Consider the following 25,415-nt stretch of genomic DNA (forward strand, 5'->3'; position numbering starts at 1 on the left):
GGAGCATGGGGGAAAGGAATTCCGGGGTAAGCCAAAAGTCTCCCAGGTAAAATGGCTTTTCCTCCATTAGCCCCCAAGTCACACAACAAGCAGGCGCAGAGAAAAGTGGGGACTTTCTGAGCATTCAGAGATAGAGGACGGGCTGCAGAGTGGACATGGAAGCTGAACATCTCATAGCTCCAAGGGCTGAGCCCACGTGCAGGGGCATGGGAAAATGGCTTGAGAGGCCTACAGCAGCATGGAACTCTGGGGCGCAGAGGCGGGGAAGAACTCTGGCGGTCACGACTGCGGGGCCGCGAAAGGGATGGAAAACCCAAGAAGAAAAGAGCTTGTGACTTCGCAACAGGGTGAGGGCCTGAGGGGCGGGGCGACGCAAGGATGGGGCAAGGGGCAAGGCCAGGTTAAGGATGGGAAGGAACCGGCGAGGCGGCCGAGGCCACGGTCGGGTCAGGAAGGACCAAACCCGGCCGACGCCAGGCTCAGGGCGGAAAGGGCCAAGCGCGACCGGGGTTGAGGTCGAAGTCAAGGTGGGAAGCAGAGGGCCGGGTCGCGGTCGGGACCGGAAGGATGAAGCGGGCGGGTCAGGGGGCTCGATGGAAAGGACGCAAAGGGGGCCGGGGCGGGATGGGAAGGCCCGAGCGGAGCCAAGGCCGCGGGGCAGGAAGGAGAGCGGAGAGAGGCGCCGGCCGTACCTCTCCGGAGCTGGCCATGTCGAAGGCGGGCGGGGCCGCGGCCGCCGGAGCCGCAGCCCCAGGGCTTCCCCCCGGCCCGCCAGGGATGCTCAAAGCCGGCGCGTCCGCGGATCCACAGAGACCCGGGTAGGGGGCGGGGCCTCCCGCCACTTCCGGCGCCTGCCGTACGCAGTTCCGCTCGCCAGCCGGCGAGCCATGCGCAGCCGCCATGTTGGGTGCGGCGCTGCTGCTTGGGGCCTTGCTAGGGCGCGGGGTTGAGCTCCGGGGCGCGGGGTCAGGCGCCGCTTCCTCCGCCGCAGCCTCTCTGACCTGGGTTCCGTCTCCTCTGCTCCTTGCCTGCATCTTTCCAGCCACACTGGTCTCCCCTGGCCGGCCGAGCACTCTGCTGCCTCCGGGCCTTGGCATTTACGTCCCCGTGCCTGCAAGTGTGCAGGAACCACATGTCGGACCACCCCTCGGCAAAGGGCATCACCTCCTCCCTGCCGTCCACACCCACCCCTAAACTTACCCCTTATCTTGTATTTTTCTCCATAGCTCTACGCACTGTCTGACCTACTGTGTCCTTTTCTTTTTTTCTTTTTTTTTTCCTCTTTTGTTTGTTGTTTGGTGCTTCTCTCCCTGTACTCAGTGGCAGGATTGCGGGAACCTGGGGATGCTCCCTGACATGTCTTCGGCACCGAATAAATGCTTGCTGGGTAGATGAACGTGAGAACGATGTGTGCTCACCCATAACGTTTTGCACGTAAAAACCATTTACGAAGAAAAATCCGTGGGGAACACTGGGGGGTGACCCTGAGCATGTATAGGTTTCTTGCAGCTGATGGGACAAAGTACCACAACCTGGGGGATCTAAAACCACAGAAATGTATTCTCTCAGTTGTGGAGGCCCGACGTAGGAAGTGAAGATGTCGACTGGGCCGTGTTCCAACTGCTGGAAGCATCTCTTCTGGCTCTTCCTAGCTTTGGGTAGCGGCCAGCATCCTTGGAGGCCCTTACTCCCAAGTTCTGCCTCTGTCTTTGCGGGGCCACCTTCCTTTCTGTGTGTGTGTGTGTGCACCCGAGGCCATGTATCCTTTCTTATAAAGACACCACACGACCTTAACTAGGGACCTATTCAAAGAGCTTGTTTCCAAATAAGGCCGTATTCTGAGGTTCTAGGCGGACAGGAATCTTTGGGGGACACTTAAACAACCTAGTGCTTCAGGTTTCATACACTCTCCCTCAGGCCTCATTTACCTCCCACCCCACTGGGTTGAGCCTGTTCCTATCAAGAGACCTTTGATGAGCTCCTTCTGTGGGTGGACCGTCCTGGGGGCAGGCACAGTCCTTGTCTCAAAGAGTTCGTGGTCTAGTCCGCAGTTAAATACACAACTTCAGGCAGAACTATGACCTGGGCAGGCATCAGCAGTGTCCGAGGCTGATGTTTCTCCTCCTGTCCTAACTCCTGACCCTTCCTTTTCCCCTACAATCTGTAATCAGGTATGTTTTTCATTGTGGTGGGGGTGTTTACTTTCTGTCCCCCCCGGGGTAGAGGCCACTGTTCAGCAAACAGGCCTGAGCAGTGGAATGTAGAAAGGGCCCACAGCGACCCCCTGGGCTGAATGCATATGGGCCCATCACATGACCTACCTCAAACTATCCACAGGCCCTAACTCTCCAATGGTCTACTTACGGGCACAGTTACCAAAAAAGGGAAAAGGCCCTAGTCGCCATTCCTCTTCACCTTCCCCCTTTAAAAACAGCCCCCACCCACTGCCTCCTGGCAGATGGTCTCTGCTTTGCCGTCTTGCCAGCCACTCCCTTGCCGGTGTATTCAATAAACTTCTGTCTCCTGTGTTCTGCCTCAGGTGAATTCTTTCACCGCCCATGCCTCCGGCTTCCATGCGATCTTCGCCCCACATCTGGAGGCCCCAATCCGATCAGGAGAGACGCCACGTTTAGACACCGCACCCCTCCACTAGAACAGAGCTGGACAATAACAGACCCTCGATAAACCATGGTCAGCTAAATGATTACCCAGGCTGAGCCCTGTAAGGGTCCAACACAGGAGCGATTCACAAACTCTAACTACTGGGAGTCCCGCTTTTCCCAGGCGCTGAGTTCTGAGGAGCATTTGGCTGGAAACCGCTGAGTGTGGGCTCCAGGCGACCGAGGTGGGGAGTCAGTTCCAATACCTCACTGTGCTGACCCACTCAGGGGTGGTTTCTAGGTTTGGGGGACACTTTGTCACAGCACTCTCAGTGACTCCTGCTCCCAGAGCCCACCTCTGCAGTACTGGCTAGCCTGAGCCAGGTCTGAGCTCCCGGCCGTGGGATCCCCAAAATTTCTGGAGTGGAGGCTGGGAAGGATCCAGGGAAGGTGGTGATTTCTGTTACCTCCCCCGCCCCCTACCCCCGTCTGAATGAGAAGCAAAATTGGGAATGGAGCCCACGCTGTCTGTACTATGGAGACCTCATGACACCGGAACAGTTTTTAAAGGAGCCATACCTTCCCTAAGCTCCTTCCACTGCAGCAAGAATGACCTTTTATTTTATTTGTAAAGATTTTATTTATTTGCAAAAGAGGGACAGAGAGTACAAGTCGAGGTGTGGGGGAGAAGGAGAGGGAAATGTGGACTCTCCTCTGAGCACAGAGCCCAACGTGAGGCTCCACCCAGGGCTTGATCCCAGGACCCTCGAGATCATGACCTGAGCTGAAGTCAGACGCTTAACCAACTGAGCCCCCCAGGTGTCCCCAGAATGATCCTTTAAAGCTGTCTACATAGAGGTGAAAAGTGACTTTCACAGAGGAAACCAGCACACACATGTTTATTGCAGCTTTATTCATAATTTCCAAAACTTAGAAATAACCACGATGGCCTTTGGTAAGGGATGGATACATTAAACTGTAGTCCATCAAGACAATGGAATTCATTTTTTTTTTTTTTTTAGATTTTATTTTTAAACAATCTCTTCACCCAACATGGGGCTCAAACCCATAAACCCCAGTTCAAGAGTCGCACGCTCCGCTGACTGAGCCAGCCAGGCGCCCCCAGCCAGTGGAAAATTACTCAGCACTAAAAATAAGTGATCTATCAAACCATGAAAAGACATGGAGGAAATGTAAGTGCATGTTACTAAGTGAAAGAAGCCAATCTGAAAAGTGCTGCCTATGGGATGCTTCCAACTATGCATTTTGGAGAAGGCAGAACTCTGGAGAGACACATAGAATCAGTGCTTTCCAGGAGTCAGGGAAGGGGAGAGATGACCAGCTAAGGCACAGAGCATTTAAGGCAGTGAAACTACTCTGTATGATATTACCATGATGGGTGCATGTCCAAACCCATGCAGTGAAAACACCAAACCCGAGGGTACCAGGGTGGTTCAGTCGATTAAGTGTCCAACTCCTGATTTCAGCTCAGGTCTTGATTTCAGGGTTGTGAGTTCAAGGCCAGCATTGGTCTCCAGTGTGGACCCTACTTAAAAAAATTAATAAATGAAAGCACCAAAAAACACCAAAACCATAGTGTAAGCACCAGGAGCGAACCTTAACATAAACTATGGATTCTGGGTGACAATGATGTGTCAGTGTAGATTTCATCAGTGGTAACAAATGCATCACTCTGGTTGGGGACGCTGATGGTGGGGGAGATTGGGCACATGGGGGCAGGGGGCACATGTGAAATCTCTGTACCTTCTCAATTTCGTTGTGAACCTAAAACTGCTCTAAAAATTAAAGATTATTGGGGTGCCTGGGTGGCTCAGTGGGTTGGGCCTCTGCCTTTGGCTCAGGTTGTGATCTCGGGGTCCTGGGATAGAGCCCCACGTCAGGCTCTCTGCTCAGCAGGGAGCCTGCTTCCCCCGACCCCGCCTGCCTCTCTGCCTACTTGTGAGTCAAATAAATAAATAAAATCTTAAAAAAAAAAAACCTTTAAAAATTAAAGGCTATTAGTATTTTTTGTATTGAGTATAGTTGACACACAGTGTTCCATTAGTTTCAGGTATAAAAAAAAAACTCTCCGGGGCACCTGGGTGGCTCAGTGGGTTAAGCCGCTGCCTTCCGCTCAGGTCATGATCTCAGGGTCCTGGGATCGAGTCCCGCATCGGGCTCTCTGCTCAGCAGGGAGCCTGCTTCCCTCTCTCTCTCTCTGCCTGCCTCTCCGTCTACTTGTGATTTCTCTCTGTCAAATAAATAAATAAAATCTTTAAAAAAAAAAATCAGCTTAAATGTAAATGACCATGTGTGGCCAGTGGCCCCTATGGGACAGGACCATAAGGTCTGTGAGGGCAAAGAGAAGTTGAGTGAGATTCAGATAGAGGTTGAACGATCAATGGCTGAGTGAATCAGCACAGCACTTGTCAGGAGTTTCTGGATGGTTCCAGCCCCTACGTGCCTTGGGTGATTCCAGGCCACCAGCATATCTGAGCTGTGTTACCCTCCGAGCCTGTTTCCCCGCAAGGAAGATGACTGCCCTGTGACCGTGAACCTCCCAGGGGCCTCACCACGAGGATCCAGACACAGATCCATCTGTATTTCCTAATTATTTATTTTCCCCCTAGTTTTTATGGAGGCGCCATTTGCTGGGTTTCAATGCAGATGTGCACCTGCGACCCCCTCCCACCGACCGACTCCTGACGCCTACATCCCTCTGTGGTCCCCACCCTCCCTCGCACGCAGCCTCTGCTCTTCCTCCTGGTCACAAGCAGCCATTGTGCCTTCGCTTGGTGGCCTGACACTGTTTCCCCCTTTACACTGGGTCCCTCATGCGGGCAGGAAGCACATCTGCTTTCTTCTCCGCTGCTCCCCCTGTCCCTGGCACGATGCCCAGGACAAATAGCGGTTGGCTAGAGGAAGGAAGGAGGGAGGGAAGAAAGGGAGGAAGGGAAGGCCGGCCCGGCATACACTGGGCCCTTAATCAATGCTTGTGAAAGGAGTGAGTGACTCAAGGTGGAAGCTTCCAGCAGAGCCCAGGGCAGAGCCCACGGCCCCTGAATGGGATCCAGAGAGCTAGAACTGGCCCCAGGGGAGGTGGGGGGGGGCCTACTGCTTCAGCCTCTGCTGCCTGGGCCTCTAAGACAGAAAGTGCCACGCACAATGCTCTCACACCTCCTCCAGGATGGGCACCCAGATACATAGAGGTCAGAGAGGTAGCCCAGGGCCTCTGATGGAGTGGGAGTGGCTCCAGAACCCACGCCACACACTGGTTGTGGTGTTTTGTGTAGTGAACTAGGAAAACCTGCCAAGGAGAGCTCCGGGCTCAGTCACAAGCTCCTGTTTGGTTTTGGAACGTCTTAGAACAGTGCCCTTACCCCAACAGAGTCGCTTTGCACGGAGTACCATTACTTGTGTCCCTCCCAACCCGCCTCAAGCCTGTGGGACTCTTAGGCACATCCCGCCCACATGAGGGGTCTCTGCTGTCTTCTGTGAGGTGGGAGCCAATGGGCCACCAGATTCCTGAGCCACAGGGAGAAGGGAGCAGCAGAAAGCTGGAAGACCCTGGGTCCATGGAGGAAGGGGCTGGTCCCCTCCAGGACTCAAATCTGGACTTGGGGTTGGATTCTGGGCCTTTTCCTCCCTCTGGGGATACAAGAGCAAGGGGCATCCTGCATAGCTGTCCTCCTCCATTCTACACCCCCCAGCCCCATCACAGCTTCTAGCAGAGTGAAGGCAAGCCAGCCTTGGGAGCACTGCATTAGAAAGTCAGAAACTGACCCCCAGCACCAGGCAGACCCTGCCCCCACACCACCAAGGAGCCCAGCCCCCAAAGATCCTCGGAAACCATGGCCTGGTACGCAGCCACCTGCCACAAGGTAGAACCCAGGCCCTGGGCAGGGAAGCCCCACCACCGTTAACCAGACCTATTCTGTGCAGAACTGATACACCCCACCCCAGGCTCTGGACAGCACGGTGAAGCTGCCCTACATCAAATCTTCGAAAGGCCGTTCCTTGGCTGGGTAGGAATTAGCTGTCAAGATGGGATTCCACCCAGAGTCCGCACCAGGCCTGGATTCCCCGTCTGCAGAGCCCAGGCCTCCCACCTTCCCAAAGCCACCTGACCTTAGAACTTGGTAAGAAATGGGATCACATAGCCGGCAGGCAAAGAGCCAGGGCCCTTAACTCCCTCTACCCATCTCCGAGCCCATGATTGTTCAGTTATCAGGACTCCACACACCTCAAACCCCCTTCCCTTCGAGGCAGGGACAGCTTGGTCCCCACTGTCCTACCCCTCTTCCCAACACCAAGAAGCCACATGTCCTTTAAGGTGTGCACACTTTATTGAACTGGTCTTGTCAGTGTACAGGGAAGCCCCTGGCTGCCTCGTGCCTCAACCCCACTCCCAAGGGGACCAAAAAGCCTTCATGAATCTTGAATTGGAGGGGACAAAAGAGGGGGAAGCCATGATGGCAGACCATTCAAAATAAAAAACAGGTATTAAGGCGAAGAGTAAAAAAAAATTTGGACTACATAATTTACACAAAAGCAATTTTATCACCCTCCCGTGTGGACTCGGGCGAGGACTGCCCCTTCTCAGAGAGAAATGGGAGTGGCTTTTGGGAAGGCAAGGGACTTCCTGTAACAATGCATCTCACGATATTTGGAATGACTATTAAAAAAAAAAAAAAAAAACACAATGTACAATCAAAGTCCTCGGCCACATTGTAGAACTTTGGGGATGCTCGCTCCAACCAAATGCTGTCACCTTCACCGTTCCAGTTTTTAAATCCTGAGTCAAGCGCCAAAAACAAAAAAAAAAAAAAAAAAGGAAAGGAAAAAAAAACAAACTGGAAAAAAAAAACTGAAAAAAATTCAAAAACAAAAAAAAACCTCAAACAAATAAAGCCATGCCAATCTCATGTCGTTTTCTGCGCAGGTTAGGTTTTTCAAGAAAGGGTGTAACGCAACTAAAGTAACAGTCCGCCTAGAAGCATTTGCGGTGGACGATGGAGGGGCCGGACTCGTCGTACTCCTGCTTGCTGATCCACATCTGCTGGAAGGTGGACAGCGAGGCCAGGATGGAACCCCCGATCCACACGGAGTACTTGCGCTCAGGGGGGGCGATGATCTGGGGGAGGAAGGGGACAAGTTACCAGGAGGATCCAGCGCACCGTAACCCAGGAGGGCCACGCCCACAGGAGCCCCACCCACCCCCAACCCAAGGGGGGCCCAGGCCAGCCAAGTGCCCACCTTGATCTTCATCGTGCTGGGCGCCAGGGCGGTGATCTCCTTCTGCATCCGGTCGGCAATGCCGGGGTACATGGTGGTCCCGCCAGACAGCACCGTGTTGGCGTACAGGTCCTTGCGGATGTCAACATCACACTTCATGATGGAGTTGAAGGTAGTTTCGTGGATGCCGCAGGATTCCATGCCTGAGAGGAAACATGCCAGACTTGGCTTCCGGGAACGCCCACGGAGAGTGACCCTCTGAGACCAAGGGCAAGAAAGGCAGGCGGGGCTCACTTACCCAGGAAGGAAGGCTGGAATAGCGCCTCTGGGCAGCGGAACCGCTCGTTGCCGATGGTGATGACCTGCCCGTCGGGCAGCTCATAGCTCTTCTCCAGGGAGGAGCTGGAGGCCGCAGTGGCCATCTCCTGCTCGAAGTCCAGGGCCACATAACACAGCTTCTCCTTGATGTCACGCACGATTTCCCGCTCGGCAGTGGTGGTGAAGCTGTAGCCACGCTCCGTAAGGATCTTCATGAGGTAGTCCGTCAGGTCCCGGCCAGCCAGGTCCAGACGCAGGATGGCGTGGGGCAGGGCGTACCCCTCGTAGATGGGCACAGTGTGGGTGACCCCGTCTCCGGAGTCCATCACGATGCCAGTGGTGCGGCCAGAGGCATACAGGGACAGCACAGCCTGGATGGCCACGTACATGGCTGGGGTGTTGAAGGTCTCAAACATGATCTGTAGAGAGAAGAGACCAGGTGATGCCCAGGAAACCACCACAAGGGGGTCAGACTAGACTAGGGACATGCAGAAAAGTGCAAGGAACACAGCTCAATGTGCTGGGGATCCCGGGATGAGGATTCACTTCAGACCTATTGTGCACCTACTGAATACACACTCCAAGGCCACTCGACACCAGCCTCATCGGCTTGGTCACACCAGCCAGTGTTAGTAGCACCTACAACCCATAGCATTTTATAACCTCAAACGCCTAATCAGAAAGGCAAACACAAGAAAGAATCCATCTGGGGAAAAAGCGAATAGAACCTGCAGAGTTCCAAAGGAGACTCAGGTCAGAGAAGAAAGTCCTAGGAGAATGGCAGAAGAAAGAACACGTGAGACAGGGCGTGTCACAGAAAGGCAAGAAAGGATGGGGTGGCCGCCCACGGAAGGCCGGTGGCCCACTGACCTGGGTCATCTTCTCACGGTTGGCCTTGGGGTTCAGGGGGGCCTCGGTCAGCAGCACGGGGTGCTCCTCGGGGGCCACACGCAGCTCATTGTAGAAGGTGTGGTGCCAGATTTTCTCCATGTCGTCCCAGTTGGTGACGATACCGTGCTCGATGGGGTACTTCAGGGTCAGGATGCCCCTCTTGCTCTGGGCCTCGTCCCCCACATAGGAGTCCTTCTGGCCCATGCCCACCATCACGCCCTGCGGAGGGAGGAGCGAGGCGCCCTGAGCACGGGCCCGGAGGCACCGACCTCCTCCCCGGGAGGAGAGGCCCCACCTACGACCCCCACCTAGATCAGAGCCAAGGCCGGCGCCCTACCTGGTGCCGTGGGCGCCCCACGATGGAAGGGAAGACGGCCCGGGGGGCGTCGTCGCCTGCGAAGCCGGCTTTGCACATGCCGGAGCCGTTGTCGACCACGAGCGCAGCGATATCGTCATCCATGGCGAACTACGAAGGGAGTCGGGCCTTGAGCCGGGGGTCGGGTGGGGCCGCCCCCGCCCAGCCCACTTCCGGCGCGCCGCGGCCTCGAGCCGCCAGGGGGCGCCGGCGCGCGCCCACACTGGGGACAAAGGCGGCCGGGCCGGCAGCGTTATTACCATAAAAGGCAAACGCTGGTTGGAGGCGGCCCCGCCGCGCGCGGCAGGAAGCCAGGCCCCCGCCCCCTCCCCACCCGGGGCTGGCTCCGCCGCCCTCTCCCCTCCTTTTGCAAAAAAAAAAAAGAGAGAGAGAGAGAACGAGCTGGGCTGGGAGAGAGCGAGAGCGAGATTGAGGAAGAGGAGGAGGGAGAGAGTTTTGGTGTTGGCAGCCCTTGGGTGCTGGGCCCGTGGGCCGCCGCCCCTCTCGGCAATGCCTTATCTGGCCCCTCTCCTGTTCTCTACCCCGGGACCCCCTGCGTCACATGAGCAGTGAGCGCCCCGGTGGGCAACGGTCAGCATGGATGCGAGGGTCCCCGGTTTCTGTGGGTGCATGCTTAAGGAGCAGTTGCAGGGGAAGCATTGGTCCACAATAACTCCACTGCCTAGAAAGCCTGGATTGGGGAAGGGCGGGGGGGGGCTTCGGCTGGGGTGCTTAGCTTGCTAAGTGAGGGGCATTACTACTCAGACACCTGGGGCTGAGGGGTATGGTGTACCGAGGGGGAATTAGGGGGCTTGTGGCCACTTAACAGGGTTCTCAGGCCTTGGAGGCAGGACAGGCATCTGGAGCAAGTGGCTGGAAGTTCCCTGTGAAGAGGGCTCCAAGCCACCCCAGCTGCAGGCCTGCACCGAGGTGGGCTCTGTAGAGCAGAGAAACTGTTCCCATGGAACCAAGAGCTGCCTGGTCACACCCAGCGGATCCCGGCCTGAGCCCTTAGCCCATGAGCCAGGCAGCTGATGGGGGAAGGCAGGCAGGGCTGCTCAGCACAGCTCTGGGACCTGGGGCGCACCATCCATCGTCTGTCTGTCATGGGCGGCTGCAGCTGAACTTCTGTCCTGGACCATCTGGAGCCTGCCAAGGATCCTTAATGCCCCAGAGATGAGTTAGCTTGAGGGGCTGTGGGGTGGTACAGACAGTAGCCAAAGACCCACTGTCGTCAGAGGAGACCCTCTCCTTGTCACCCTTTCCTGCCCTGGGTCTGTCCACCAAACATTGGGCAAGATTTGGGTATCTGGGAGTGTTCTGGGTGGTTCCCTGCTCTGAGAGCCGCCAGTTTGGCAGGCAGAGCTGGTACCCAGATGGTGACCATGGGTGGCCAAAGATGACTGGTGTGTGGCTGACAGAAAACCCCCGGGGGACCACAGAGGGACGTCTGGTTCAGCCTAGAGGACCGTGCACCTTCTTGGAGATGGTGGCAGGAAGCTGAATTTTCACACAGAAAACGGGAAGGGTGGTCTTGGTAGGGGCGCAGGCCTGTAACCACTGGGGTCTGTCTCTGGGCACCCCAGGGCTTTGCCGCACGTAGTAGGGCATCATAAGCTGTGCGTGTGGAAACCAGTGACCCCTCCGTCCATATATGGATGTACAGTCTGGTCCTGCCCACCACGGGTGGCTGGTAGGTAGCAGGGCACTCTGGAGTTGCAGAGGCCATAGCTGGGTGGGAGGGGTGACCATGCCCCAGCGCATAGCTGAACCCTCAGGCTCAAAGCCTCACACCAGCACCCCTATATCACTGCCAAGAGATTCGCTGTCTGCAGCTCTCCCATCTCGGCTCCAGGCTTGGGGGAATGTTCCCCACCTGTCCACTCCCTGCCTCCCGGGGACTGCCCTATCCCTGGCCTTGTGTTTCTCAGTCACGGGCATCTGGCCAGCCAGCTGCCCTGGGGCCTGCCAGCCCTGCAATTTGGGGGCTGGGGAGCGACCCTCTTTTTGCCTGGGGGTGAGGGCTACTTGTGGCTGCTCCCTGAGCCTGGAGGGGTGCTGGGCAGGCTGGGACTAGGGCCACAGGGCCACAGGGCCGGGGACGGGAGGCCCTAGGTGCTGCCACCTCACATCTCCAGCAGGGATGGGCTAAGGGGCAGGGGCACCAGCCCAACATAACCTCAGACTGGAACACTACTGGCCCTAGGCCTACAGCAGCCATTTTCTGGAGTTCTCCTAGGCATCCCTCAAGGCCCTTTTGGGAAGACCCCCCTCTGTGGGGGAGCCCTTTGGCATCTGCACCCTAACCGCCTTCCCACTTAAGACCTTCACAGCTTGGCCTCCGCCTCCAGACTGGGAGCCCCGGCACCCACCTCCTCCCACCGCACCCCTCCGGGGGCTCTGTGCTGATGAATGAACTAGTATCTCCCAGGGTATCCTCCGCCCTAGGAAAGGACACTGGGAAGACAGAGGATTGGGAGGGGGGTGGGCCTGGAGCCTAGGGGGAGGGGCGAAGAAAAAGAGGAAGTGGAGCCTGTGGGAGGAAGTGGGAGGAGACAAGCGGGAGAGGAAGTGAACAGGTTCTTCGCTTGGGAACTTTGCCCTTTGCAGGGAGATTTCTGAGCTGTCACCCAGCCCGTGTATGGACCTCCCGAGCCTTAGCCTGGCTCACCCAATGGCACTTCACCTGCTTTCTGGGGCTTTTTTATCCATGTGGTTCCCACCACCCTGCAAAGCGTCCAAGCAGGGGACACTTAACAGTCCTCCCCAAGGACAACATCTCTCTACAGAAACTTGACCTGTGGCTTCTGGACTGTTGGCTCCAGGAGGGTGGAGAGACCGCTCACTGAGCAGGGGCTCTGTGAAGGCTCTCGGATGAACGAAGGCACAGAACACTCTAGCAAACACACGTCCTTTTTAAAGAAGAGGAAACTGAGGCAGGATTGGAGTCCATCACGAAGGACACTAGGCGCAGGGTCCTGGGGAATTTCATGCTGCCCCTCCCTGGTAAAGTGTCCCCTGGAGTGTGCCCAGGGACTGGGTCCAAAGGCTGTTCCAGAGTTTGAGTTCTTGGGTCCCACTTCCCTTATCTCCTGGGCTTATCTCCTGGGGTCCAGAGAGAAGAGCCACCAGCCTATGGTCACACAGCCATGGCTCCTGAGGCTCCAAGCCTGCAGTTTGTGCCACCTTTTCCCCCTGCCGTCCTCTCCTGCTCCCAGGACATTCTCAGAATATTCTGGACCTCAGGATTTCTGAGGGACGGGGTTTGGGTTTCCTGTGCCCCCTGCCCAACTTTTCCTATGCCTCCGGTCCAGCTCGTGGGGATGCCTTCTCCAGGAAGCCTGCTGTGATTTCCTCCTTCTGCTATCAACCCAGCTGGGATCACATAGCAAGGGCACAGCCATGAGCCAAACCTCCGGGATCACGCTGCTCTCGCGTCCAACACACCAGCAGCAACCAGCCAGGCGCGCTTCCAGAGTGGAACGGCACCAGGCACTGTTTTCAGCAACACCCTGCAGAAAGCAGGTGTGATCCCGGAGACAGACCTTAAATGAGAGAGTGAAAGAGAACTCGTTCTGCCACCTACGAAAGAAAGCAGCAGGTTTCCTCAGGAAGGAGGGAGCTCCTTAAAGGGCAGTCAGAGACACCCTGCCCCGCACCCCCCCACCAACACCGCAGGAGCCAAGCAACCAGCTGAAGGAGGCCCCCCTCGGAGGAGGCAGGAAGGCTGGGCTGGGCCCTGTGTGCTCTCCTGGGCAGCAGCCAGGCCCTCAGTCCCCACCCAGGCCTGGCCTCTGGCCAGAGTCTCCCAGGGCCTCAGCTGGCCCCAGGCTGCTCACCGAAAGTATCCCCCCCCCAAGGGGAATCCCCACCCTGGAGAAGCTGGGAACTTCTTATACTTCTTGGGAGAGTTTTAAAAAATCCTTAAAAACTACCCATCTCTCTTCCTATGCCCCAGGGCACTCCTGGGAAGTTCCCAGCCTTGCTTACTTGACTTGATTGAATTTTCAGAAATAGAAAACAAGGTTCCCTGGGCTCCCCCACCCCTTCTACATGCACCAGCTGAGCTGTTCTTCTTGGCCCAGACCAGCTTCCGGGAGGGCTTGCTGTCCCCATTCCGCAGAGCAGAACCCCAGGTGACCCAAACAGACCCCGAGTGCTGACAGGGAGCCGGACCCTGGGACCCTCCCAGGCAAACTGGGGCAAGGAGGCGGGAGGGGGGTGGCGGGGAAGCTGAGGCATCCCGGCCTCCCCCGCAGTTGTCCTGGCAGGGTCTCGCAGCCCACTCATCACCACAACTTGCCTGGAGCAGCTGGTGGCTTGCCCAAAGCCCCCTAGACGCCAAGGTGGCCTTCGGACACCAGGGCCTTTCATTCTGCAGACCAGGGCCTGAGAAGCCAGGCGACACAGGCTGGATCAAGCCTGGTGGGGGTCATCGGCAACTTCAAGGCCTCCTGCCAGGGCCCCCTGGGGTGTGGGCAGACACACCAAGTGGGAAACGCAGGGCCAGGAGGTACCACACACACACTGTGCCCCTTAGTCCTCTGTTCCTGATTTGTGAAAGAAGGCAGGGGGGCAGCTGGCCCGCAGGGTGCCCGGAGCGGTCAGTGACATAGGGTCAGCCATCCCAGCTCCGGGGCCAAGCCCCCAGAGATCTGCTCAGAGGCTCAACCCCCTTCCTGGCTGGGTGGCCTTCTCCTTGCTACTCTTCTGCCTGCCCCAGGGGCCTACAATGCCTGAGGAGTTGGACAGAGGGAGGGGTGCCCCTCCTGGAGGGCCCGGGGAAGTGAAAGGGGAACGTAGAAGGGGGAAGGAGGTGTTGGAAAGTGCGGGCGGGCGGGGCAGGCTGACTCAGAGGCCAGGCTCACACACCTCAGGGCTAAGCGTGGCCTCCCCAGTCCCCGAGAGTCCCTGAGGGCCTGCTCTGACCAGAGCTAAGCCTGAGTCACGACCCAGAAATCTCACCTCACCCCTGCCAGCCCAGCCGGAATCTCCCCATTTCTCAGACTCACAAACTGAGACCAGCGGCCACGGGGCTTGGTCTTGCAGTTCACCGCACGCCGTGACGCAACCACCACGCTGCCTTACTGGTGGGCAATGGCCAAGCCTGGGTCTGTGGCTGTGCTCAGCACCCCTGCCTGGCCGTGGGGCACCCCCCACAGGGCTCCATGCCGGGCACTCCATGGCTGGCGCTGCTCCTCCAGCCGCGGGGCCTGGGGCCTGTCCAAGTGGAAACCCGATCGGTCATGGCCACAGTAGCTGCGTCACCAGCCCCTGCCCAGCCAGAAATCTCTGCTGCTGCTGGGCTTGCCAGCAACCTGAGCCGGCTGTGTGGCTGGGCTTCCTGATGGCTCCCCTTGCTTGGCCCTGTGCCGACTGCTGGGGACATGGGGGTGGGGGGAGGGATCCCTGGCCTGCCCTGTCCCCTGGGGATGTGGTCCTGATTGGATGAGGTTGGTCCTGGTCTAACCCAGAGAAGGGACAGAAGTCCTGGGCTTTGGTTGGATGGATCGGGCACAGAAGAGGTTTCCCCAGTGGACTGACCTCCATTGGGGGCCGGTGGCAGCAGCTAGGGCCCTCCTTCCCCTCATTTCTGGGATCCCGAGAGAATCATTTAGGCTAAGCACATCACCTGGACTGCTGAGACCCCCAGCATGGGGGATGAGAGTGGGGAGGGGGGCTGACACCAGGTGTGCTCACAGCTGTGACCCAGGACGTGTGGTGAGGAAGTTGCAGGGTCGGTCCGGGCCCTGGTAAGATTCAGGGATAAACCCACGGTGCCCAGGGCTGGAAGGCCACATGCAATTCCCTCTTAGCCAGGGTGAAGAGGGCCCCAGAGCAGGTGGGGTACCCCAGGAAGTAGTGCCCTGCCCCCTCCAGGAGGCCCCATGGAATAGTGAGCTCAGCACACCGTCTTTGGGGGACCCCAGTCTTTCCTTCTTCGAACCCCACTGGGGCTCCACACTAAGATTCTGCTCTGTTGCTCACCCACTGGATGTCTTTGGGGAAGTGACTCAGCATCTCTGAGCCCACCAGGGTCCAAAAGACCATGTGTGGTTGGCACTGTCTGGGTGGGCCTTCCGGGCTTTTCAGCAGCTTGTCACAGACTCTCAAAGCTGGCCACCACCCAGCTCCTTAAGAAAAGAGAAAACAAGGCCCAGAGATGGGCAGAGCTGGCCCAGAGGCACACAGCCCGTGTGGCAAGCCAGAGCCCAGGCCTGGAAGGCTGGAGGTATGCAGTCTGTGTGCCACTGGAGAGCCAAGTGGATCCGTCTGGAAGGATGCAAGATGCTGCTCCCCACAGCCAAAGGGACCTGAGCAGGCCCTAGCTGCGTGGACAGCTCTCGCGGCCACTTGGGGCCTGTCTCCCCAGGAAGGAAGCTACATGCTCAGGCCTGGCCTTCCCCACCTGGCCAAACCCAGTCCTGCCCGAAGCCTCATTCCGTGTCCCTCTCAGAGCACGTGAACTTCAGGTCCCTCAAACCATCTGGCTCAGGAGGGAGTGGGGCCCCCCCTTGCTGACCCCCTACTTGCCCTGGGGTCCCCTCTCTGTAGGCTGGTGCATCGCAGTGCCCAGCACCCAGCAGGCATCAAGACTGCAGAAGTAGGGGTGCCTGGGTGGTTCAGTGGGTTAAGCCTCTGCCTTCGGCTCAGGTCATGATCTCAGGGACCTGGAATCAAGCCCCGCATCGGGCTCTCTGCTCAGCAGGGAGCCTGCTTCCCCCTCTCTCTCTGCCTGCCTCTCTGCCTACTTGTGATATGTCTGTCAAATGAATAAATAAAATCTTAAAAAAAAAAAAGAGACTGCAGAAGTAGATGGAAAGTTCTAAGTGCGTAGCTTTGTCATCTGCCCTGTTGGGGACATAGAGAAGACCACTGTGAGAGTGGCCTTGGGTAAGTCCCTCGCCTACGGAGTCACAGAGCAGAAACACTGCCCGGACCAGCCCGGACTGAGCACAGGATGGCCATGTGCTGGTGACCTTGGGTCTTACACACTGCGTCCCTGTGGCATGAAAGCCAGAATACGTCTTCTTCATCCCAGGCTTGCAGAGGGGGCTAAGAGGGGAGGGGCTCGCCAGCCTTGCAGCCACCTCCTGGGTGGTTCCCTGCTGGGCCAGCTCCAGGAGGCCTAGGAGGGAAGTGCTGGAAAAAACCCCTTTCTGCCTGTCCCCCATACCCCCCCAGCATGTGTGTAACGTGTGTGAATTCACAAGAAAAATCAATGTCTTTCACTAGTCCCCATGCTCGTCACACACAGAACAGGTCCCTTGAGGGGTGGATGGTGGGGAAGAGAGAGCCAGTGACCCCGCTGCCTTCTCCCTCATGCCCTTCTGCATTGTTTTTCCACCAGAGAATACCGGTATGACATGTGGGTGAGGAGGGGGCAAGGGAAAGGGGAGGGGAGTGAGTGAAAGACTTGGAACAAGAGGCCACACAAATCTCCAAATCACCAGTAAAGATAAAATGATGCTCGGGGTACCTGGGTGGCTCAGTTGGTTAATTGTCCGATTCTTGGTTTCTGCTCAGGTCTTGATCTCGGGGTCGCGAGTTCAAGCCTCACATTGGGTTCCACACTGGGCGTGGAGCCTCTTTAAAAAAAAAAAAAAAGATGCTCAACATCATGGGTCAATGGGAAATGCAAATTAAAACCACACTGAGGGGCGCCTGGGTGGCTCAGTGGGTTAAAGCCTCTGCCTTCCTCTAGGGTCATGATCTCAGGGTCCTGGGATGGAGCCCCACATCGGACTCTGTGCTCAGCGGCGAGCCTGCTTCCCTCTCTCTCTCTGGCTGCTTCTCTGCCTGCTTGTGATCTGTCTGTCAAATAAATAAATAAAATCTTTAAAAATAAAATAAAATTTTTTTTAATATTTTTTATTTATTCATTTGACAGAGATCACAAGTAAGCAGAGAGGCAGGCAGAGAGAGAGGAAGGGAAGCAGGCTCCCTGCTGAGCAGAGAGCCCGATGCGGGGCTTGATCCCAGGACCCTGAGATCATGACCTGAGCCGAAGGCAGCGGCTTAACCCACTGAGCCACCCAGGCGGTTAAAATAAATAAATAAAAAAATAAAATAAAAAAATAAAATAAAATTTAAAAATGTAAAATAAAACCACACTGAGATGTAGCTTCATCCCCGCAGTGGGATGGCGTCCCCAGAGGATTGGCGTCCCCAGTGCTGCTGGGGACAAGCAGCCGCTAGAAGATTGCGGGGCTGGAATTTTCACAACCACCTTGGAAACGGTTCACAGGGCCCTGAAAATACGACCTGGCCATTCCACTCCTAGGTATTTATCCACGAAAAAGGAGTCTGTGTGTCCCCCAGAAGACATGAGCAGGAATGTTTGTGCATATTCACGTATAATATAGAGTCACATAATACGTATTTATCAATGCCCCGAATGCACATGAGAACTAGGACAGACAAGCGACTGTGGTGCCTTCATGCCCGGGAATGGACTACCGGTGGGCTCCAGACCGTCAGTCTCAAAAACACCGTGTCAAAAGGAAGAAGCCAGATGCAGAAGTAGATGCCACGTGATTCAGTGTTCACAGAGTTTACAGACAGGGTGGGAGGTGGTGCTGAAGTCAGGATGGTCGCTGCCCTTTGGGAAGTGGTGACTGAAAAGGGCATGAGGGAGCCTCTGGGAGTTGAAAATGTCTCTTGGTCTGGGTGCTGGGTGTGAGTATTTGGTGGGGGACAATTCACGCAGCTACGCACTAAGGATGTGTGCACTTTCCCAAGAGGGGAGTATTTTGGGAATGTGGCCCACCCCTCCCAGCCTCATCTCACATGCCAGACACGCAGGCCTCTTGTCCTCAGAGCTCCAAACTCCTGCTTGCCTCAGGGCCTTTGCACTTGCCCTTCTCCCTGTCTATAATGGACCCTGCTCCCCAGGCACACCCTATTTGCTTCTTTACTTCCTGCTTATACTTTTTTTTTAAAGATTTTATTTATTGGGGCGCCTGGGTGGCTCAGTGGGTTAAAGCCTCTGCTTTTGGCTCCGTCATAATCCCAGAGTCCTGGGATCGAGTCCCACATCAGGCTCTCTGCTCAGCAGGGAACCTGCCTGCCCCTCTCTCTCTGCCTGCCTCTGTACCTACTTGTGATCTCTGTCTGTCAAATAAATAAATGAAATCTTTTTTTTTAAAGATTTCATTTATTTATTTGACAAAGAGAGAGATCACAAGTAGGCAGAGAGGCAGGCAGAGAGTGAGAGGGGGAAGCAGGATCCCCACTGAGCAGAGTCTGAGGCAGGGCTCGATCCCAGGCCCCTGAGATCATAGCCTGAGCCAAAGGCAGAGGCTTAACCCACTGAGCCACCCAAGCACCCCTACATTCTGCTTATCCTTTAAGTCTCAGTGTAAATGTCACATCTTCCAGGAAGTCCTCCCTGATCTCTAGCCAAGGGCAGGGCTCTTAGGCCTCCCACATTTCTTTGTCATGTTCATCACAGCTGATAATTTTTTTTAAAGATTTTATTTATTTTATTTGACAGACAGAGATTACAAGTAGGCAGAGAGGCAGGCAGAGAGAGAGAGAGAGAGAGGAGGAAGCAGACTCCCTGCTGAGCAGAGAGCCCGATGCGGGACTCAATCCCAGGACCCTGAGATCATGACCTGAGCCGAAGGCAGCAGCTTAACCCACTGAGCCACCCAGGCACCCCACAGCTGATAATTAATATAGGTTTGCTTTCTCCCTCCATGCTCCATAGGCAGGGAGCATATCTGTTTTGGTCACTGCAGGATCCCTAGCACGTTGTTATGGTTATTGAAGTTTTCAGCTCCCATCTGTGGACGGACAGACAAAGGAAGGAAGGAAGGAAGGAAGGAAGGAAGGAAGGAAGGATCGATCCAGTTCTTTACAGAAGAGACAGAGGCTGCAGGAAGGAATGTGTTGTCTCTTGAGGGTGTGAGCATCCTGTCCAGGAGGGTGTGGTGTCCCAGGACTGCCAAAGCTGATGAGGAATAGGCCTAGGGAGGAGGGGGCTGGCCACCCAAGGGCTCACACCTTCCAGAGGATGTTGGCAGGAGGGGAGTAGAGGTGTCATAGGAAGTCTGTGCTGTAGCTGACTCACCCAGCCTCTGATAACACTCACGGGTCAGACTCCAGCCTCTTGCTCCAGAAGTCCCCCGGGGAAACATGTGTCTGATATCCTGACTATGCGCGGGGCTGCCTGGCAAGGCTTTCCAGGGGAGGGGTCTTTTTGGCTGGGCTTTGAAGTTTGAATAGGAGACAGTTAGGGAGGTCTTGATAGATGGGGAAGTTGGGAGAGCTGAAAACATCTGCCATGCTCGGTGGTTTGGAAAGTGAGTCTGTAGAAACCTTAGCTGGAAGCCAACACCCCGTAGGGTTCAAGAAGGCCCCCAGCTGAGAAAGAGCCTAACTGAGTGAAGGGGGTTGGGGCAAGCACGGGTTGCCCAAGCGGCACTGCCTGCCTCTCTATGCCCTGTTCCTCCAAGGACACAGTTTGGGGGAAAGGAGGTCAGAGGGGGCTGTCGGTCCCTACCCCTTTGTGAGGAACGTACTGGGCCTTGAACTGGGGTTCTGTCATACAGATGGGGAGACTGAGGTGGGCGTGGACAGAGCCTAGACTCACATGCTAGGGTGAAGCTTGGGTTCGGGAGCCCACAAGAGCTGAGCAATCTGCAGACACAAGTTCACCGGGCCAGCCTCTAGGACCAAGCCCGGGGAACCAGAACCTGAACCAGGCCTTCCAAGTGAAAGCTGCCACGCCTCTGGGCCTCCTCCCCGTCTAGCTGGTCCCAGGTGCCTTCCTCACCTTATCAAGCTCAGTCTGGCCCAAAGAAGGACAGCTGGGGGCAGAACCACACAGCAAGAACGTAGCTCTGGGACCCAGATGACTCCCGTCTTCTCAGAGAACTAACCTAAACTCAGGAGCTGGCACTTGGTTCTGCACGGGCGATGGGAGCTATAGAGGGTGTAGGAGCAAGAGAGGGGTAGGGCCAAGTGTAGTGCTTCAGCAGAAAGTTCCACACTAAGAAAGGACCCAGGAGGGCTCCGACACGAAGTCCATAGCCTCGGATTTCAGATTTCTCTCTGCGCCCAGCTGAGTAGATGTTGGGACTAGAAATATAAGAGTTCCAAGAACAATTATGATAATAGTAATGCCAACGATAACCTGTGGGCCTATTCACTTTTTTTTTTTTAAAGATTTTATTTATTTATTTGACAGAGAGAGATCACAAGTAGGCAGAGAAGCAGGCAGAGAGAGAGAGAGGAGGAAGCAGGCTCCCTGCTGAGCAGAGAGCCCGATGCGGGACTCGATCCCAGGACCCTGAGATCATGACCTGAGTCGAAGGCAGTGGCTTAACTCACTGAGCCACCCAGGCGCCCCTCTATTCACTTTTTTAAAAAAGATTTTATTTATTTATTTGACACAGAGAGAGAAAGAGAGAGATCACAAGTAGGCAGAGAGGTGGAGGAAGCAGGCTCCCCACAGAGCAGAGAGCCCAACACAGGGCTGCATCCCAGGACCCTGAGATCATGACCTGAGCTGAAGGCAGAGGCTTAACCCACTGAGCCACCCAGGTACCCCGGGTCTGTTCACTTTTCTGACATCCTACATTTCGCTTTCGTCCCTGTGGCAAGCCCAAGAGGTGGGCAGGGCCGCTTTCATGATACTGTTGTTGTTTTTTTATTTTTTTAAGATTTTATTTATTTATTTGACAGAGAGAGACCACAAGTAGGCAGAGAGGCAGACAGAGAGAGAGAGGAGAAAGCAGGCTCCCCGCCGAGCAGAGAGCCCGATGCGGGACTCGATCCCAGGACCCCGAGATCATGACCCGAGCCGAAGGCAGCGGCCCAACCCACTGAGCCACCCAGGCGCCCTGTTGTTGTTTTTTTAAAGATTAATTGATTTGAGTGGGGGAGGAGCAGAGGGAGAGAGAGAATTTCAACCAGACTCAGTGCTCACGCTCAGGACCTTGAGATTACTGCCTGAGCCACAACCAGGAGTCGGAACCTTAACCAACTGAGCCGCCCAGGAGCCCCTCATTATACTCTTATAGCTGTTGGTGTCCAAGCCCACTGTGGAGGTTGGAGCCCTGCCGGTTGTATGCACAGCTCCCTCCCTTTTGCACGGGGCCTTGCTCACCAGGATGAGGTGAGGAGGTGAGCCCCTAGCTGTGACCCACTGTTCCTTCACAACCAGATGCTCTCGGCACCAGCCCTCTGGGAGGTCAGGCCCTGTCCTGCTCACTCCTCAGCTGCTGCAGGAGACCGGGGCTGTGGTCCAGGGCTCCCCAAATCCAGGTGAGGCCCAGAGGGGTGAAGGGACATGGCCAAGGTCACACCCACGAGGGAAGAAGGTTAGTGAGCTGGGGCACGTCTGCCTTCTCTGTGATCCTGGGCAAGTCACTTTACCTGGAAGAACCCTGATCTCTCTGTTAAGATAGGAGTGTGGGGGGACGCCTGGGTGGCTCAGTTGGTTAAGCGGCTGCCTTCGGCTCAGGTCATGATCCCAGTGTCCTGGGATTGAGTCCCACATCGGGCTCCTTGCTCAGCAGGAAGCCTGCTTCTCCCTCTGCCTCTGCCTGTGCTCACTCTCTCTGACAGAAAAAAAAAAAAAAAAAAATAGGGGTGTGGGGCACCTGGGTGGCTCAGTGGGTTAAACACCTGACTCTTGATCTCAGTTTGTTCGGGTCTTGAGGTCAAACCCCACAGTGGGCTCCATGCCCAGAGACTATGTTAAAAAAAAATGTAAGGGGCTCCTGGGCGGCTCGGTCAGTTAAACGTCTGCCTTCTGCTCAGGTCATTGTCCCAGGGTCTTGGGATTGAGCCCCACATCAGGCTCCCTGCTCAGTTAGGAGTCTGCTTCTCCCTCTCCCCTTGCCCCTCTCCCGGATACTGCGCACACACTCTCTCTCTCCCTCTCTCAAATAGATGACTAAAATCTTTAAAATAAAATATAGGGGCGCCTGGATGGCTCAATGGGTTAAGCCTCTGCCTCCAGCTCAGGTCATGATGTCAGGGTCCTGGAATCAAGCCCCACATCAGGATCTCTGCTCAGCAGGGAGCCTGCTTCCCCCCCCAACTCTGCCTTCTTGTGATCTCTGTCTGTCAAATAAATAAATAAAATCTTTTTTTAAAAAATACAATACAATACAATTGACCTCCTCTCAAAAAAAATTTTTTTTTAGGGACACCTGGGTGGTTCAGTGGGTTAAGCCGCTGCCTTTGGCTCAGGTCATGATCCCAGGGTCCTGGGATCGAGTCCCGCATCGGGCTCTCTGCTCGGCAGGGTGTCTGCTTCCCTCTCTCTCTCTGCCTGCCTCTCTGCTTACTTGTGATCTCTGTCTGTCAAATAAATAAATAAAATCTTAAAAAAAATTTTTTTTTAATAAAATAGGGGTGAAAATTTCATGCGGCTGCCAGAGGATGGCATCGAGTGGTTAGAACAGTGCCACGTGGGGCCTGGCTGGCTCAGCCGGTAGAGAATGGGACTCTTGATCTCGAGGTTGTGAGTTCAAGCCCCACATTGGGTACAGAGATTGCATAAATAACGAAAAAAAAGAAAACCAGTTAAAAAATAAAGTGTCCAGGGGCACCTGGGTGGCTCAGTGGGTTAAGCTGCTGCCTTCGGCTCAGGTCATGATCTCAGGGTCCTGGGATCGAGTCCCGCGTCGGGCTCTCTGCTCAGCAGGGAGCCTGCTTCTCTCTCTCTCTCTCTCTCTCTGCCTGCCTCTCTGTCTACTTGTGATTTCTCTCTCTGTCAAATAAATAAATAAAATCTTTAAAAAAATAAAAATAAAAAAAAAATTTAAAAAAAGTGTCCAATGGAGGTGCTGCGCTGGAAAACGTTCATTCCTGTCTCCAGGGAAGAACTGGGGACCAGTGGCTTCTTTATGGCACCTGCCCAAGGGGTCTGCTTTGAGGAGGGAGCAGGGAGGATCAGGGTGCCCATGGATCAGTTGACCCACTGAGCTTCCTGACCTTGTCTTTTGCCTACTCCCAGGGGCCGCCTGAGCAGAGGGCAGAGAGCAAAGGGCGAAGGCTGGAGCCTGGCCTCTCCCTGTCCTCCTGGGGCCACTTGGGAGACATTATCTGGGCTTAATCATGACAGCCGCCTTTCCCGGAGGGTGTGCTGGGTGTGGTGCCAGCCTTCCAGCTCAGCGTCTCAAAGCAGCCCCCTCACCTGCCCTCAGCATCACCTGCACTTAGGAAGGGCGGAGCCAGGAGTCCCGGTCAGGTCTGGTGCGCTCCCCCCACCCAGAGGAGGGAGTGACCCTGCAGGTGCCTGAGCCTCCCAGGGGAGCTGGACCAGAGTCCCCACCCTCTGCAGCCCCGGCCATCAGACGCTCAGCTCCACAGGCCTTGGCAACTCTCCTTGAGGCCTGGGAATTTCCGGGGGACTCAGGAGAATGATGAGATATCTGTCCCAGGTCACTCATGGGGGCCCCTTTGGGTGCACCTGGGCCAGCGTTCCCAGCGTCTGGGGTCCTATGGTGGGGGATTCCCATGGTCCAGGGCTGAAAAGCAGAACCTGTGGAGCACGCCGGGCCCTGCCGTCTCTGGGTCTCCGTGTGCTCATCCCAATTATGGAGCCCAGTGGCCTGAGACCAGAGCTCCAGGGTCCCAGGGGGAACTCCGGACCACCCAGACGGCTGAAATACCGAGGTCTCAGAATCCTACAGCGCATCCACGCCGTCCTGCCAAGTGGCCAGGGCTGGATGACAGGACAGGTGAGGGTAAAGGAGGACTTTCTCTGTCCAGAATCTGGGTCCCGACCTCAGGCTGCAAGACAGAGGCCCAGACACTCCCAGGTTGGGGGGGGGGGAGAGTCTGGGTCTAAGCAAATCAGAGTGGGAAGGGCCCATCTGGACACCCCAGGTAGGTAACTGCCTGGGTCCCCAACCATCCTTCCAGCCTGGGGCTGGCTTGGCCTGTTGGGGGGGGTCCCCGTCGTCACTGCCTCTACCCAGGGCTCCAGCGCTGAGGGGTGGGGTGGGGTGCTATTATCTGGCGCTGCCAGGCCCGCGCGGCTCGGGCTCACGCGGCCGCGGCTGCGCGCCTCCCTCGTCCCCGCACCGAGTCTCGGGCGGACAGATAAGCCCGGCGCTCCCAGAGCGTGTCCAGCACCGGCCGGAGCTGCCCGCGGGCCCCCTCCTCGCCCTCCCCCATCCCCGGCCGGCCCGGCCCACTTGGCCCAACTTCCTCTCCATAAAAGGCGAGGTTTGGGAGCGCCCGGGGAGGGGGCGTTGGACTCACGTGCCTGGCCACGGAGCTTGGCCTGGGCCGCCCCCCACGTCCTCTTGCACCCGGGGGCTGGGCTGCCGCGGGCGGCTGGGGTGGGGGTGGGCTCACGGCGGGGGCGGGGTTTCCCCCAAATCCCCGCCTCGCGCTTGCCCCAGGAGGCCCCCAGACCACCATCCCGACCGCGCTCCCCTCCTCCCGACCCGCCTGAACGTCATGCACTTTGTCCCCACTTCGCGTTTGAACAACCTGAGGCCCACAGCCAAGCGGGTCCGAGGAGCGCGGGGTTGGGCATCTGGGAACATCAGGAACGACCATCGTGTCCGAGGGTCACACTGTTACTCAGCTCTGTGGAGATGCATACGAGTCACACTTCGTGGGGGACGGTCGAATGTATTTTAATACCTCTAGAGATGATACTCCCTCCCCGGCATCCTCGTCCCTTGGCTAGCGTGTGACCTTGGACGCCCGTTCCTTTGGCGCCCAGCCTCAGTTTCCCTGCCCATTAACCGGGGGAGAGGCTTTTCGTCTCCGGAGTTTGTGCAGATGTAAAGCACAGCACCCAGCCGGCCCCCGCGCGGGGTTAGAGGCGGAACCGCGAGGGGGGCGCAGCCGCTTCCCGCCAGCACCGCCCCCCCCCGCCCCTCCCTAGGGAGCCTGCAAGGGCTGCGTTGAGGCTCAGAGGCCGCGGATGCGGAGACAAACAGTGGGTGCTCAATAAATGCAGCGCGCACCCCCCCCCCCCAGGGTGAGTCATCCCGGTCCTGGCCCTGCGCCGGGGATCAGGGCCATCGGGTGCCATC

At 56.5% G+C, this 25,415-nt stretch overlaps 2 protein-coding genes across 2 annotated transcripts in view; both read right to left on the reverse strand.

Moving 5' to 3' along the window:
• The window catches only part of FBXL18 (F-box and leucine rich repeat protein 18), a 39,891-nt gene extending 39,079 nt beyond the window's left edge, over positions 1-812 (reverse strand). Inside the window, exon 1 of the mRNA XM_044234236.1 lies at positions 693-812. Within this exon, the coding sequence (XP_044090171.1) occupies positions 693-710 (18 nt within the window). The 5' untranslated portion in view covers positions 711-812. The remainder of the gene's footprint in view (positions 1-692) is intronic.
• Positions 813-6,927: 6,115 nt separating this feature from the next.
• ACTB (actin beta) lies at positions 6,928-9,534 on the reverse strand. The gene is made up of 5 exons (XM_044233901.1): positions 9,382-9,534; positions 9,024-9,263; positions 8,134-8,572; positions 7,857-8,038; positions 6,928-7,734 (listed from the first exon to the last, which is right to left on the reverse strand). The coding sequence occupies exons 1-5, from the start codon at positions 9,502-9,504 to the stop codon at positions 7,591-7,593; spliced, it is 1,128 nt and encodes a 375-aa protein (XP_044089836.1). The 5' UTR covers positions 9,505-9,534; the 3' UTR covers positions 6,928-7,590.
• Between the last annotated feature and the right edge of the window lie 15,881 nt (positions 9,535-25,415).

This window comes from Neovison vison, chromosome 14, assembly GCF_020171115.1.
Source record: "Neovison vison isolate M4711 chromosome 14, ASM_NN_V1, whole genome shotgun sequence".
In the NCBI taxonomy this organism is placed as follows: domain Eukaryota; kingdom Metazoa; phylum Chordata; class Mammalia; order Carnivora; family Mustelidae; genus Neogale; species Neogale vison.